Source organism: Parasteatoda tepidariorum, chromosome 1 (genome assembly GCF_982258835.1).
Source record: "Parasteatoda tepidariorum strain Cologne lab strain chromosome 1, Ptep-v5.0, whole genome shotgun sequence".
Classification (NCBI taxonomy): Eukaryota; Metazoa; Arthropoda; class Arachnida; order Araneae; family Theridiidae; genus Parasteatoda; species Parasteatoda tepidariorum.
This window is the reverse complement of record NC_141755.1, coordinates 104,240,528-104,257,965: the sequence shown is the minus strand read 5'-3', so window position 1 is coordinate 104,257,965 and position 17,438 is coordinate 104,240,528. Positions and strand designations below refer to the sequence as shown.

General features: G+C 28.5%; 1 protein-coding gene across 16 annotated transcripts in view; it reads right to left on the bottom strand.

Annotated features, from left to right (window-relative positions):
• LOC107437330 (uncharacterized) overlaps positions 1–17,438 on the bottom strand; it is a 92,172-nt gene that overhangs the window by 50,238 nt on the left and 24,496 nt on the right. For 12 of the 16 annotated variants that reach the window (XR_015428687.1, XM_087150016.1, XM_087150042.1 and 9 more), the window contains exons 4-8: positions 15,600–15,635; positions 10,094–10,129; positions 7,212–7,238; positions 7,072–7,107; positions 2,493–2,555 (exon numbers count right to left, since the gene is read on the bottom strand). Coding sequence is in view for 15 of the 16 variants with exons in the window: in XM_087150016.1 (XP_087006142.1) it covers positions 2,493–2,555; positions 7,072–7,107; positions 7,212–7,238; positions 10,094–10,129; positions 15,600–15,635 (198 nt within the window). In the remaining variant the exon portion in view is untranslated. The remainder of the gene's footprint in view (positions 1–2,492; positions 2,556–7,071; positions 7,108–7,211; positions 7,239–10,093; positions 10,130–15,599; positions 15,636–17,438) is intronic. The other 4 variants (XM_087150032.1, XM_087150008.1, XM_087150024.1 and 1 more) reach the window with 1 other exon arrangement.

Genomic DNA, 17,438 nt, shown 5'->3' with positions numbered 1-17,438 from the left:
AAGTGAACATTTGTAAAACCACTGTTATAAATTTATAGGATCCGCGACAACCTTGGCAAAACAACTATTGACTTCTCAAAAAAGAGTATTTAAAAAAATGTACAAAAGATTTAGTCAATTAGATGACATTAGGAATTTATTTGAATATATTAGTTAACTCTTACTTAAAAAGAAAAATGTAATCAAATGCTTTGTAAAACACGTATTTTTTAGTTGTGCCCAAAATAAAATGCTGACCGACGAAATACTGCGTAATTTGTATTTAAAAATTTTGTTCAAATGCTGGAAAACAACTAGAGTTTAGACAGTTAAAAAAAAAAACACGGCCTATAACAAAGAGAGGGCACGACTTAGGAAATTCGCTTTAGAATGGTATGGTATATTAGCAGTAAATATAATCACCCCTAAAAACAATAAAGTGCACTAGCCAATCAATTCCGAGAAAAAAAAACAAATTTGAAAAGTTGAGCATATAGTTTGGCTAAGTAAAGAACTCCCCTAGCCATTCGTCTGGAGTAGTGGCGTTCACTATGGTTACGAAGTTTAACTATTTCAAGTTGGGTCATAATTTAAGGCAGGTTTTAGCTCGTGTCGGAAAGAGAGAAAGGGAATCAGGGAAGAAAGAAGCTCTCCTCTTTGAACGGCAAATGAAAAATAACCCACGGTACGATTCGAACCTCAAGCTTTTGGTTGGGAGGTAGGTTCCATGCCACTGAACAACAATACCGTTATCAAAGTGAAGATTTAACTAGCACTTATATAAATTCGGCTTGAACTGTAAAATGCGTTTTTCTCGGAATCGGGGGTCTAGTGAGCTTTATTACTCTAAGAGTCTTATTACTCTTAAGGCATAATACTAATATACCAAGTTTCATTTCAAATAAATTTCCCACTTCTCCCTCCCTTTTCCCTCTTCATGTAAGCTGGTTCTATTTAATTTAATTATACCAAAGGTTAATTAAAAAATAAACACTTAAAAGCAGTTATTATAATATATGCAGGAAAAATGAAAGTCTTATAGGACTTAAGAAATCCTGCCTGAAATCTGTAAAATTTCTGTAAGTACATATAAAGTTTTAATGATGAAAACAAATTCGCATAAAACTTATGCTAAAACTTGTGAAATTAAAGTGCGATTTGAAAACCTTCAGAAAATCTTTAAATTACCATATTCTCAGATGTAGGAAAATGTTAGTTTTTTATTTAAAGCTAAACATTCTCTAAGAAACTTGTATTCGGAATGCATTTTTTTAAAGGTTCTGTACATAATTTTTTCTTGGGTCTACATAATTTTTTCTTGAGACAATCCGTTTTTTCGGTCTTTGCAAGATTCCTGAACAGTAATAAGGCTCATTTTAAAAGAAGCCCATAAATTAAAGTCTCATAATTATTCAAGTGTAAATCACAGTACTCTTTTAGCTGCTTAGTAAATTTTTTTGTTGTCTGTATGACGTGAAAAGATCTACAAGATAGTGCAGGTAAGGGCTTAAAACGAACATTGAACGCTGCATGACAATAAAATCTGTTTTCATACTTGATCACCAAAAGCCTTAAACACATAATATAAAAAATAAACATTTATTTTTGCAAAAAAACCTAATCAATTGTATACGTTTTTTATCTAAATGCATTTTTATCAGATAATTATTTTATTTACAAACATTTATCTTTACCGAAGCCTATAAATTTCAGGTAAAAATCCACACATTTTTATTAAGTCTTCTTTGATTTACAAATATAAACATTCATCTGTACAAAAAACCGATAAACTTCTGCATACATTTTTACTCAATCTTTTTTGATTTACAAAAATAAACAGACAGTTACCTTTATTATAAACCTAAAACTCTCTGTTAAAATTCCATACATTTGTATTCAATGTTTTTTATTTACAAAAAAAAAAGAAAAAAATTAAGAGCATTTAATTTAATAATTTGATTTAAATCGTTTCATGGAGACTGTATGGAGTAGTTGTTAACGTTACATTATTTATTACCAGATGATACAATATTTATAACCAGATTATATATTATTTATTATTACTAGATGATACATTATTTATTACCAGATGATACATTATTAATTACTAAATGATAACCTCCAACGATCATTAGTAAAAACAACAATGAAAAATCTATCAATTTCAGTGAATTTTATTACAGAAGTTGTTCATTGCAAGAATAAAAACGTGAAGGAAAATTAAATAAAGAAAATAGAGAGTGTCCTGGAGGTGCAAAGAAAATAAAAATTTAATTAAAACTCGCACAAAGAAATTTTTTTTATTGTGAAAAAATTTATTTTGTTAAATTTAACATACGTTTTTGAAATGAGGATCATAAAATAAAAGATTAGTTTTCCCGTTGTGCGTTCGTGAAGCACATGCAGATAGAAAGTCTGTGTAGGTGAGGGGCGTGAGTGCAAAATGGTGAGTGTATTGATGTGAGTGCAAATGGTGCATGTGTGTTGGGGGGTAGAAAGAAAAGGGGCGGTACCTTCATTGCAGATGATACTTCATTTTCAAATGTTCCCTCGTTGAGAGATCGTTTTATGTAACCCTATAAAAGGTTATTTACACTCATTATATGAACATCGGATATTCCTCTATTTCACAGCTTTAGATCTAGTAATGGGGCATTTAAAAAAATATATATTTCAACTCTATGCATAAAATGCGAAAGAGATAATTAGGGTTGTGAGAATCATTGAAGAATTGAATAGAATTTAAATCTCAAAAGTTTTTCGGTGCTCAGCAGTACAAAATCATCTCACTCTTTTCACTAGCATTTATGATAAAAACTAGGTTAGTATTAGGTGCAATTAAGGTTGGAGAAAAAAAATTGGTTTTTCGATGTTTAATTTAGGCTGTTTATATACTAACAGCGTAATAAAATTATATTACAAATTTCGATGATTCATTTAGGCTGTTTATCAACTAATAGGATAATAAAATAAAATTAAATATTTTGATGCTTAATTTAGACTGTTTATTAACTAATAGGATGATAAAATTAGATTACAAATTTCGAAAATACAAATAGAAACTCTTTCTTTGCACAGAGAAGCAATTTTACCGGTAAAAAGAGTCAACCAATCAATGGGTTTACCTAAATTGCTCTAATAGGAAACGCTGGCTAACAAAATTACATAAGTAAATTATGCAAGGAAAAAACTAACACGCTACAACGATTCAGCTCAAAGCATGTTGAAATTGACATCAGTAAATATATAGCGGGTATTATTCTAAAACTGATAAAGATTTTTTTCTGACAAAATGTTACAATTCTGCAGTCAGCATTTTCCAAGATGTTATTACATCTTTGTCTGTTCTTAGATTTCTAAAAAATATATTTGCTTTTTGCATAAATTACATTATTTTTCAGTATTATACAAATAATTTTCATAGTTAAAACGTTAATAAAAGTAACCAGTATTAAATTACCAACTTACTACCGAATTTCAATATTTAATTTATAAAAAAAGAAAAACGTTAAAGTTTTGCAAGTTATCGTCGATGCTTCTCCTAATTTAATATAACGTCGCTTATATAAGGTATTGAATGAAATTCTATCACAAGAATTGTGTTAAGGACAAATAACATCAAGGAAACAAAAAAATTTTTATCTAAAATCCAAGATGGTCACGAACTGAAGCATGTACAATTGCCCCCCAAAAATTGGCTTTTTTTCCGTTTTGCTGCATTGAAACTCTTTTTACAGAGAAATAGTTTTGCAGGGGTAGTAAAATCAATGCGTTGACATTTATGATTTTAGAATGTTTATTTAGAAGAGTGGTTTCCAACTGGCGGTCCGGGGACCGCATCCGGCCCGCGAAGCCTTTTTTGTGGCCCGCGAACTAAAATATATTAGTTGTAATTTTTTTGCAGACAATTTTCATAATAAATCTATATGGATTTCAAATAGTTTTCTCGTTAATAAAAACCTAATTTCTTCCTTTCTGTGAAATTTATCATACCAACGGTGCAAAAAAAAATATTTCTCAGGTTTTGCATCCAAGATAATATTTATTCAAATACAAAAATAATCGTGTATGTTGCTCTTTTTTACTTCACTTTTGGGGGATTTTGTGAACATAATTTAACATGTATGTAACAGAAATTTTCTCGAAGAAATTCTCCGATTTAACTTTTTGAAACCACTGATTTTGAACAAAAATATTTGCACACACATTTGTAAATTTTAAATGTAAATATCTATTCTGTGGTGGTTGCAGCAGACAAACCTCAAATTTGTCGCTGAACATTTTGTGTACTACTATGTAAGTTTTAATACCAACCTTAAAGTTTTATATCTTAACAATTAGATATCTGTTTCACATTATTGCTTAATACATGTGTACATATTAAAGTTATAGTAGCCCAAATTTTTTAATATGCAATTAAATATTTTGAAAAATCTACTTCTTATTTTAATTTGTAATTCAATACTTTTGTTTTGTACAACTTGGTAAAAATCTGACAATAATATTTAATGTTCCTTCAAACATAAAAGAGTTCTAAAGAAACTTTTTATGAAGTTGAGGCCCGCCATTTGATTTGTTTTTTTAATTGCGGCCCCCCGGCCTCATGTAAGTTGGAAACCCCTGATTTAGAATATAGAGAATGACCAAAGAAAAAGAAATTATATTTCAAAATTATGTGACTAAAAAGCATGTATCACGGGCTAGTTTGCAATGATTCAACCTAAAACATGGCGAAATTAACATTAGTTGAAAAATATTGGACAGTATTCCAAAACTTCCACGGGTTATTTCTGACAAAATTGCATTAATAGAATTCCACAATCAGCATTTTTAAAAAGATTATTTGGTATTATAATATTGCCTGCATTTATATTTTTTAAAAATATATTTTTTATGTGTTTTTTTTACGCCAAAGCAATCTTTAGCATTATAAAAATATGTTTTCGTATGTTTAAACAAAATTTTGAAAGAAAGTTTGACTTGGTCTTAAATTTTTCAGAAAAATGAGTGTAAGTTTTAAATCTTATCAATTCTTTTAAACAAAGCTGTTATTTTCTTTTTAAGAGTACTAAATTATATTCTATTTTCAAAAGTTCACAAACTACACAAAAAGAAAAAACAAAAGATAGTAGTTATCATATGCACGTATATTTGTGACTCTAGTGACGCTATCTATGTGTGAATGTAAGAACTAGAATAAATTAATAATTTTAAATTCAGCTTATATATAATATAAATGTATTTAATATAGATAATTTTAATATTATTATTATTAATATTATTCAATAAGAATTAAATATGTTTAAATAAATTGATAAAATTCGTAATAATTAAATAAATAAACCTATATTTAATAATAATTTGTATTATTATCAAATAAAAAACAAAATTGTATTTCCTGGGTATAGTCATATGAATTAATAAACGATTTAAGAGAGCATCAAACATTGAAAAAGCAAAGGATTTATTATATATGGAAGCAATTGATTCCATATATTTAATTAGTATAAATTAAAGAGTACTTAGTACAGTATATTATTTAATATATTAAATGTATATTAATAAAGAATATTTTTAATTTACATAATTTTTGAATGAGTATAAAATAAAATAATATAAAAGTTAACATTATATAAAAATTAATATTAATTAGTTTTGTTATGAATTACTTTTTAAATTAAATAAACCAAATTAAAAAAAAACTTTTATTTACAAAATTTAAAATTATTTAATACTATTAGATATGATTAATAAATTGATTATTAATCTTATACGTATTGAATTTTATCACTTGTTTGGTGTACTATCTCTATAAAACAGTTGAAATAATATTTTTGGGAATCTAGAATTTTTTTCTAGTATGTTAGTCAGTAAATGAATTATTATTATAACTCGTTTAATTGCAATTATTCCTCGGGAGATTATATTTATTTTGAAATAAAAGGTTGATATTGTCTTGAATATCAGTTGTCCAAAGTTTTATCACTTAAAGTAATGGCAATATTTGTTCAGTTTATTCGAACTCAAAGAAATCTAATGCTTCACTGTGTTTCCTAAACTTTTGATAAATTAGAGTTAAATGGAACAAAAATTTTCATTTTGAAATGAAGATTCTTCTTGAGGCGTAAGTTATACTAAAAAATGGATTAAAATGATTTCCTTTATCTCACTTTAAAAACGAAACAGTTTAGAATTATTTCGGAGGAAAATAATTGTATCAAGGTTTATAGCGTTCAAAAATTTTATACAATTTAATCGCTCTGAAATTGTATTATATGTTTAAATCGTAATCATACATAAACTGGGGGGAGGGATGTTTAATTGCCTTTATACAAGTACTTGATCTTACCTGATTCGAATGTAGGGACTTCAAATCTGAAATGAGTTTTGTTCGGAAAGCTGCAGATTTTTTTTTCAAAAGGATATTTTTAGCTTAGTCTCTTTTCTATCTGAATGCACAAATTAATAGTAAATGTAATATAGATATAGACTTATCTGCAGCTTTGAAAATAACACTTGGAACAAAAAAAAGTAAGTGGTGACTGGTGCACGTTAAATCGTTGGGTCTCAAAGTCCTCCATGTTCCAATTACAAATTATCCCTCTGGAGGTAATGAATTGCTGATTGATTGTTCTCTGGTTCAGGTCAAATTTAGTATCTGTAAATGAATGAATGGATGTACGCATGCGTCCGTCCTATAAACGGGGTGATGCATGAGTGTGGTAGAAGTCGAATATTTGTTCCTAGATGGCGCCACTGGAAAACAAGAATAATCGCACCTCTTGCCTTAATGGCCTATGACAACAGCAACTGAAACGTATTATCGATTTCTTCCGATCATTAGCAGTTAAGTTAGAGGCGCTAATTATTTACTGGAATAGATTCACTGCATAAAAACTTAAGATGGTAGAGAGAAATTAATTACAGCGGTCTGTTAAAAACTATGCAACCGAAATGTTTTTAAAATTACACTGGATTAAAAGAAAAAAAGTTTTATACATTATATTTAAAAGTGTATGTATCTGGTTTAAAAACTAGGTAAACAGAATGATTAAAAATACACCATAGGATAAATTATGCAAGAGATCTTACTTTTGTTGTCGTAAAAAAATCGCCTCCACTTTCACCCTGAAAATAAATAGAAAGATCACAGAAATGAATTGATTCTTCTCAGATCAAAGAGTTTTTTTAATACACTATCAATGTTATTATTATATATAGATATTATATACCTTCTCTCCTTTGTCTCCTTTTTCACCCTAAAAAAAAAAAAAAGAATTGAGTTATAAAGCACTGTTTGCTTAGTTCACTAAAGCTTTCAATTAAAAAATAAAGAACCTGTCCAATTTCAGTTATCAAATCAATTGATTGAAGTTGCAATTACACAAAAAGAATTATTTGAGTTATTGCTTTCTTAATTTGCAAAATTCTCCAAAATTGCATGCTTACAATAAAGTACATATACAATTTCAATTCTTAATTTTGTGTTATTAACTGCTTTCCTTACCAATTTTTTTGAAGAAAAAAATGCAAAAAATCAACATATTTTTTTTATTTCATTAATAAATACAAGGAACTAAAACAGAACATAAGTTCTAAGTTGAAATTTTAATTTTTTTATGTGTCAAAAATATTTAATTTACCATCAGTGTACTATCCCAAATGATCTCGGGCAAATGAAAAAAAGTTAAATATGAGTCTTTGTTCAATTCTTCATAATCTGAAAAATCAGCTGCATTACTTTCACTTTCGCTCGCGAAGGCCAATTTTTTTACTCTTTTTTCTGTGTAAATCCATCAACCATTGTATATACAATTGCATAAAACACGTCTGCTGTCCCACAAATACAAAACTCCCAAACGAAAATTGACAAGCTTCCAATCACAACAGATTATTATTATTTTTTATTTTTCTTTCGTCCGAATAAAAACGTGATGAAACAAAACGTATTGACGAATTCTGTTGTGCCCGAGTTTACTCGGGATAATAAATATTTGCAATACATACATACCCGAGTTTACTCGGGATAATAAATATTTGCAATACATACATACCCGAGTTTACTCCGGATAATAAATATTTGCAATATATACATACCCGAGTTTACTCGGGATAATAAATATTTGCAATACATACATACCCGAGTTTACTCGGCATAATAAATATTTGCAATATATACATACCCGAGTTTACTCGGGATAATAAATATTTGCAATACATACCCGAGTTTACTCGGGATAATAAATATTTGCAATATATACATACCTGAGTTTTTTCGAGATAATAAATATTTGCAACACATACATACCCGAGTTTACTCGGGATAATAAATATTTGCAATACATACCCGAGTTTACTCGGCATAATAAATATTTGCAATATATACATACCTGAGTTTACTCGAGATAATAAATATTTGCAATACATACATACCCGAGTTTACTCCGGATAATAAATATTTGCAATATATACATACCTGAGTTTACTCGGGATAATAAATATTTGCAATACATACATACCCGAGTTTACTCGGGATAATAAATATTTGCAATACATACATACCCGAGTTTACTCGGGATAATAAATATTTGCAATACATACATACCCGAGTTTACTCGGGATAATAAATATTTGCAGTACATACATACCCGAGTTTACTCGGGATAATAAATATTTGCAATACATACATACCCGAGTTTACTCGGGATAATAAATATTTGCAATACATACATACCCCAGTTTACTCGGGATAATAAATATTTGCAATACATACATACCCGAGTTTACTCGGGATAATAAATATTTGCAATATATACATACCTGAGTTTACTCGGGATAATAAATATTTGCAATATATACATACCCGAGTTAACTCGGGATTGGATTAAGCACTTTAAAAATCTGCATGAAACCAAAGAAAATGTTAATTTTATTCTGTAAGCAAATGAAAATGTGCTTTTGCTTTTACTTCTTCACTGCTTTTAGATTTAAAAAGAAATTGTAGTACAGTGAAACCTGCCAAGTTGACCACCCTTGTAAGTTGGGTACCTGCATAAGTTGACCTCAATTATCAAGAACGGAATTTTTCCTATATAATATAAAGAAGCAAAACCTTTGTAACTTGACCACCTGTCTATCTTGTATGTTGACCACTGAAATAAGTCAATTTTGTCTAGGAGTATTATGAAATTCTATTCTAAAACTGTCATAAGTTGACCAGAAAGAAAAATTCAGAAAATTTTCTGTCATTTTGCAATGTGTATGTTAAAATTTCACTTGTTTGGTGAAATAGTGTAAAAAGCTAATCTAAATCCTTTCGTGAGTTGACCATCTGGGGAAACTGTAGGGGGGGGGCAGCTTGTGACCATTTCTTTCATTCATTCATTGAAAACAGGTGTGCTAGTTGAAAAGTTGCTCTTCCTGTTGCAATAGTGAGCAGATTGGTATGTAAGTGTAGTAATAACAGAATAAATTTTAAAGTGTTCAAATGATTTTGTTTTGTTAAAATTTTCAAATTATATGTCTTCGTGTTCTGATATTTTAAGAAATTATTTTTTTTAACACTTCACATGCATAACTAACGAAATAATTTTCTAAAAAAATTTAGTTAAATATTAGAATTATGTATATGTAACAAATTGAAGTTCATTCAGGTTTAAACACATTTCTTAAGATATTCATTTGGTTATTTGCTAAATAAAATTTCTAAGTCAAGTAAAAAAAAAAAAAAAATTTAAATATATAGCAACATGATATAGGAAATGAAAAAGTAAACAATGACCCACCCCCTCTATAAGTTGACCACTTATCTAAGTTGACCACTAAAACAATGCACCACAAGTGGTCAACTTACACAAGTTTTACTGTATTATCAGAATAAAAAGAAAAGTAAACACTCAAATGCAGTATAATATTCAGAAAAAAAGTCAAAATGAATTTTGAAGAAAAAAAAGGAAAAAAACTACTTTGAAAAATATACAAATAAAAAATACTGCAGACAGTTTTTGAAAAAATCAAATTTAAAAAAAAAAACTAGACACAATTTTGAAAACTCAAATGAAAAATACTAGATACCATAATGAAAAAAAAAAATTAAATATAAAAATATACTTACTGGATCACCTTTCGGACCATCGATACCAATAGCACCCTATAAAGAATTTCATCATTCATTAAAAGAAAAATCAATAAAATATACAAACTAATATTTTTAGAAATCATTTCAGAATTTAAGAAAATTCTAGTTTTTGAATGAATAACCTTTCAAGCAACCCTTTTCTTTCCCTTGGAAATTCAGTTGTATTTTAATTTCTTCATTTTGCACTCCTAGGTTGACCCAATCTCACAGGTCTTTTACTACCTTATCTTGTACCCTATTGATTAAACCACCTTTTTCATTGCTTGTTTTCTTCTACACCTTTTTTTTCCTTCTCTAATTGAAGGTTCTTGATTATATAGTCGATATAATGACCCTCCTCGTCTGAGTAAAAAAAAAAGGGAGTTTTAATGCGAGGTCGTTATGTCGTGAGTGCGCAGAAATGTATAACTAAAAAAAAATACTCGACCAATTTTAACAAAATAATATTTTATCTTTACGAGAATTTTGTAACTAACAGTAAAATTGGCAACAATGCAACGTTTTTTTTCTTTATTATTATTATTTACGTAAAAGAAAACTTTTAAATAATATTTCATCGGTAAATGAAATCTAAATTCTCTTTTTTTAAAAACCCTGTAAAAAATGCAAGTGACTTTAATTGGTGACAATTGGAAAATTGGTTTAATTGGTAAAAAATGTACATAATTAACACAGATCGTTACTCATGAGTATATATAATAACTAAAAAAAATACTCGACCAATTTTAACAAAATAATAATTTATCTTTACGAGGATTTTGTAACTAACAGTAAAATTGGCAACAATGCAACGTTTTTTTCTTTATTATTATTATTTACGTAAAAGAAAACTTTTAAATAATATTTCATCGGTAAATGAAATCTAAATTCTCTTTGTTTAAAAACCCTGTAAAAAATGCAAGTGACCTTAATTGGTGACAGTTTGTAAATTGATTTAATTGGTAATAAATGTACATAATTGATATTTTTTAAACACAGATCGTTACTCATGAGTATATATAATAGCTAAAAAATATACTCGACCAATTTTAACAAAATAATATTTTATCTTTACGAGAATTTTGTAACTAACAGTAAAAGTGGCAACAATGCAACGTTTTTTTCTTTATTATTATTATTTACTTAAAAGAAACCTTTTAAATAATATTTCATCGGTAAATGAAATCTAAATTCTCTTTTTTTAAAAACCCTGTAAAAAATGCAAGTGACTTTAATTGGTGACAATTGGTAAATTGGTTCAATTGGTAAGAAATGTACATAATTGATATTTTTTAAACAGATCGTTACTCATGAGTATATATAATAGCTAAAAAAAATACTCGACCAATTTTAACAAAATAATATTTTATCTTTACGAGAATACTAACAGTAAAATTGGCAACAATGCAACGTTTTTTATCTTTATTATAATTATTTACGTAAAAGAAACCTTTTAAATAATATCTTATCGGTAAAAAAATGTATACCGGACAGGGGGCACTTAACACTAGAAAGACTGAAAAGCAAGACCAAAAGCAGTCAAAATGACTGCATTGTGGGATTTGTTTGATTAATTTTTAATATTTTTTATATTATTTACAGTCATACAACAAGTTATTAGTAAATATTAACAATAAAAAATTTACTTCACTGGGAAAAAAAAATTTTATGCATTATTTGTACATTTTTTTGCAAATGAAAAAAAGCAGCTAAAAAGCAGTCAAAATGACCACCTTAGGAAATCTAGTGTTAACTAGACCTTGTACATATTTCGGACATTTACCAAAGCGACCATGTGATTGTCAACATTCACCGGTGGAAGTCAACAACCACTTATTTCTGTCATTTACAGTAACCTATGCACTTTATTTCAGTTGAATCTATATGGTTGTATATTAAGAAATGAAATTTATTATTTCTCTCAATTTATCGATATCGAGATTTTACTAATGATTTTTTTAAATGCTGAACTAAATGTATTTATCTCTCATTTAAAGTATCTCAATGTTGTACTCAAGAAAGATTAATTGATTGATATTTTGAATAATGATATAAATACTCATCAGTGTATTAACTTGTTGAGTCAATTTGGTTTTCAAAATTATATTGAGAAGCTAACCAGTTTAAATTGCTTACGTTTCACTTGCATTGATTATACTTTTGTCAAAGCTAACAAATTTTTAGTTACATCTAGAATACTTATGACATTATTGATTATTATCCAATTCTATGTATTCTACACAGTGGTGAAGACATTACAACGAACGAAACTACAAATACAATGTCAATAAATTATAATAAATTTTATGATTATTTGTCCAATTACAAGTTTAACTGGAATTTTCAGGATTCGCTTAAACAATATCAGAATTTTCTTTTCAAATTTAATAATATAAATATACTTTCAAATACTCAAATTGAACAAATGACCTAAAAAAAACCTGGGAAACTAAAATACTTCTTTGTTTAATTCGTGAAAACGAAAAACAGATTTTAAAAAATAAGAAAATATCCTTGGGACATTATTTATAAAACAGCATGTAATGACGCGATCAGTGAATTGAAGAATGACATTAAATCAGCAAACTAGAATACGTTAAAGACAACTTCGTGAACTGTAATTCAAATAATCAAAAATGGAATCTAGTAAATATTATTTATGATAAAAATAAATATTCTGTTTTGACTGAAACTATAAGCGACTTCGGTTTCTTGGGTCAATTTAATGAAACATTCGTAAGACTGATTACTAGCAATTTCTAAATTTATAATTTGTTAAATTTAACCTCTTTTGTTTTCCTTAAATTAAATAATTTTGATGTACTGGGCATAATAAATTCATTTTCTAATAATAGCTTCTATGATTATAACTGTGTTAATATACAATTAAATTCACTCTTAATAATGTCAATTTTATTACTAATTTCTAAACCATTTCAAATAATACATTTCCAAATTCTTTAAAAGGAGTAACAATAACACCTATTTTCAAATCAGGTGACAGTCAAATTATAGACCTATTTCAAGATTGAGTCTTCCCAAAAATCACAGAAAAAGATTTTTTCCACATAATAAATTCGTTTTCTAATAATAGTTCCTATGATTATGATCATTTTACTATAAGATTAAATTCACTATGTCAATTTTATTACTAATTTCAAAACCACTTCAATTAATACATCTCCAAATTCTTTAAAAAAAAGAGCAACAGCAACTCACATTTTCAAATATGATGGCAATCAAATTATAGACCTATTTCAATATTAAGTCTTCTAAAAAATCTTAGAAAAAGCTCTAGCTAATAAAACGTACAATTATTTAAAACATAAGAAATTTTTCTCTGAGAATCAGTGCAGATTTATTGGAGATAGATGTACAGAAAAAAACACTTTTTAAATTTTCAAGACTTATTTATGGTAGTATTTACACAAGAAAACTGTAGCTATTTTCCTTGACACATCTAAAACATTTGATAAGGTTAATCAAAGTTATCTAATAAATAAAAAAGAACATGTTGGTTTCGGAGTATTTAATGGTTTATGCCACATTTAGAGGACAAATTCGAAATAAATTTAGTAATTACATTTTTTCAAATCGTGGTGTTCCGCAAGGATATATTTTAGGATTTTTATTATTTATTATATTTATTAATGGCTTTTGCGAACTCAAAATACAGGGTAAAATTATAACCTATGCTGATGATTTTGTTTTATTATATTCAAGTTCCGATTTTAACGAAATCAATTTTCAAATTGAATCAGTAGAAATTGCAAAATGGTTCATGAACTCTTTTTAAATTTAAACAAAACAAAATTTATTTCTCAGTTTAACAAATTATGAGATTTATTTCATTAAATTCATTTCAACCTTTTGAAGCAACAAAAGTAACAATGTCACATGTTAGAACCAGTCAAAAATATTAGGTTTGTATATTGACTCCAATGTGAATGAATTAGTAAAAAAACTACGCTTTGTTTTAATAAAGTTTTACCATCTCTGAAATATAATGCACAAGGATTTTGAGATTATACTATTCTTGGTTTTATTCATTAATAAATTATGGCACAATATTCTAGGGTTATGATTTCAAAACAAAAGCATCAAAGCACTTGTATTTTAGAAACGCTAATTTACTTACTCTACTACTATGCATGTTTCCGTTTCTTAAGTTTTATTTTTCTTTGTACTAACACAAAACTATCTTCAATTTTAAACAGAATATATCTAATAGAAGTCCGAATAAAATTTATGAAATACCTCGTTTTATCAGAGAAATGTTTGGCAATTTTTTTTTACTTAACTTTGAAACTATTTAACGTGTTGCCTGTTTCATTGCAGTCTCAAAACCATATCTATACTTTTAAAATTACATAGTATGAATTTATAATCGACAGTATTGATCAATTACGATCAATTGTGCGTAACAAAAATATTGCAGATATAAATTTAATAATAAATTTTATTTTCAAAAATGTTCATTTCAGCACAGAAAGTACTTCAAGGCTTAAAAAAGTAAAAAGTGAAGTCAAAATTTAAAGATTAATTTCTAAATTTAAAAAATGTGTATGTAAATAAATAAAAAATTTCTGTCTCTTGGTATTAAACATATTTTATTTTTTAGATATTGGCAATTAATTATTTCTCTATTATTTACAGATATAAATGAAGCAAAAAATATTTAATAAAGAATATATTCCTCAGATAGAATTTAAAAAAAAGTTCAAAGTAGCGTAAATTTAAATTGTTATCAAATTTAAAACTACATTAAAGTTGACACATGGAGTGACTGTTATTATGGGGACCCTTAAGAATAATTCTTCATCATTTTTCAGTTAAATTGCGGAATTTTTTTTACTGTATTAACATTCTAGTTTCAATTTTTAAAAAAGTAAAAAGTGGTGTCAAAACTTAAAGAGTAATTTCTAAATTAATAAAGTTAAAATTACAAAATGTAATAACGCTAAGTTAATAAAAGATTTTCTATAAAAATAAATATATTCTTTAATCATTGTATGCATATATATATATATATTATAAATAGGTTGTGTGTGCATTATGCATATAAATATTTCATGATTCTTAATTTTCACTATGTTTCTTCTTTTTTATGTTTACTTTTCAAAATTTATTGCATATTTCTATTTTTAATAACACAGACAGGACATATCCTCTTGGAGATGAATATTTGTTTATTTGAATTTTTCTCTGAACTCATATTCAATTAAGTCTGTTTGTTAAAGGAAATTATAAAAAATTTTAAATAGTAAAAACAATAAGAGAAACAATTGTGTGGTTATTTTAGAAAGTAGAATAAGTCCAATTTTTTTACCGAGAAGTTTAAACGTTAGCGTTTGAATGAATTGGGCAACGGTTAATCAATTTAGGCGTCTGTATGATAAGCTTTGAAATGCAATAATGATTATTAAAAACAAATAAAATGTTAGCTTCAAATTCCACTTTAAAAAATAATGGCTCAATAGCCAATCTATCTAAGATTACTCACCGGAAATCCTGGTTTTCCTGGAGGGCCTACTGGTCCCTGTAAAATAACAACACATTTTATGTCACATCACATCTAATAACAAAATGTAATAGAACATCCTAAAATAAAATGTTAAAATACCTTTAGATAAGTTAGATTTAAATAAATTACTGAAAGAAAATATTTATCTTGCTTACTTAAATAAAGAAGGTGGCAAAAAAGATTTATAAAATATTGATCTAGATTTGGAAAGAAAAAACTACATTTCTCGTGTTTTAAAAATTAAACTATGGAAGATTTATTTAGATAGCTGCCTGGCAGCATCTTTCTTTCTATGATATATTTCAAAATTATAGCAACATTTATACTTTGATATTCAATTCTAAAATCAATATGTATTTTTTGTGTTATTGGCTACGAGTATAATTTAATCACACAGGTTGTTGCAAATTCGAAAGAGTGGTCCAAATTTCGACAAATTAAAAGGAGTGATAAAAGACATCAAGAGGTAAAAGGTTACCATAGATACTCATACTTACGTTGAGAAGTTAGAAATCACGGTTGTTGTTGTTAATTTACGTCGCACTAGAGCTGCACAATGGGCTATTGGCGACGGTCTGGGAAACATCCCTGAGGATGATCCGAAGACATGCCATCATAATTTTGATCCTCTGCAGAGGGGATGGCACCCCCGCTTCGGTAGCCCGACGACCTGCATGCGAAGTCGAGCACTTTACGGTAGAACAGTTTAACGAGGACCAATACCGCACACCCTCGGTCCCTACGCAGGCTGATCCAAGTGGTCACCCACCTGCACACTGACCGTAGCCAGTGATGCTTGACTTCGGTGATCTGCTGGGAACCGTGTCTTAACGATCAGTCCACTGCGGGACGTTAGAAATCACGGAGAAAGAAAGCTAGAGTAGACGAAAGGTCAGTTAAGATTTGTTCTACCTAAACTAAGCGGTTAATCTCTTCTAATCTCTTCGCAAGAAACCGCGTAAAGTGTGAGTAGGTGTGCTGCAAAGTGTGAGCCATTTGCAGTGCAGTCAGGCATATTCTTCATACTTGAGGACACACCGAAAGATTTCTTACAGCGAATTTTTTTTTAAATATCTTATAACCAGCATTGAAGAGCCAACCAAATTCTGAGTTTACGACCATCAATGTCCACCTCCGTAACCTTGTGATTTTGCTCCTAATTCTGAAGACAAGGGAACTCATGGATCAAGCATTGGGACAAACTAGCCTTCGTGAAAGGCTTTTTAATGGAACTAACCCACGTTAGCGTTACATGATGAGGAAAACTACGAAAAACTCCCATGATTAGCTTGGCGGCTAGGGGTTTTTAACCTCTGAGGATATTTTACATCAGAACAGTTGCCAGTACAAGCCAGAAGTAAAGTTTGAATTGACCAGCCATTGCTGGCATCGAACCTAGGGTCACCTCATTAAGAGGCGAGTCCTCTATCCCCTGTGTACTTGATTTTATAATTTTTTTATAACCGTCGTTGAATAGCTGACCCAATTTTTGAGGCACATGACTACTAGTGTTCAACTCCGTAGCCTTGTAATTTTGAACCAATCCAGAATACGAGGAAACTCCGGGATCAGTACCACCAGAAGTTTGATTTCTTATGGGAACACGGAGGACTTTGAGACTAGACAGATTTAATTTGCATCAGTCACCATTTTACTACACGGGGAGTCTTCGGCCGGCGGGGATCGAACCCACGACCTCTTGTACATGGGCCCAGTACCTTACCAACCAGGCTATCCCGCCCACTATTTATCACTTATGTGTTCTTGATGGCCGCTACTTCGACAACCAAGAACACACCTTGGTTCATAGAGCGCACC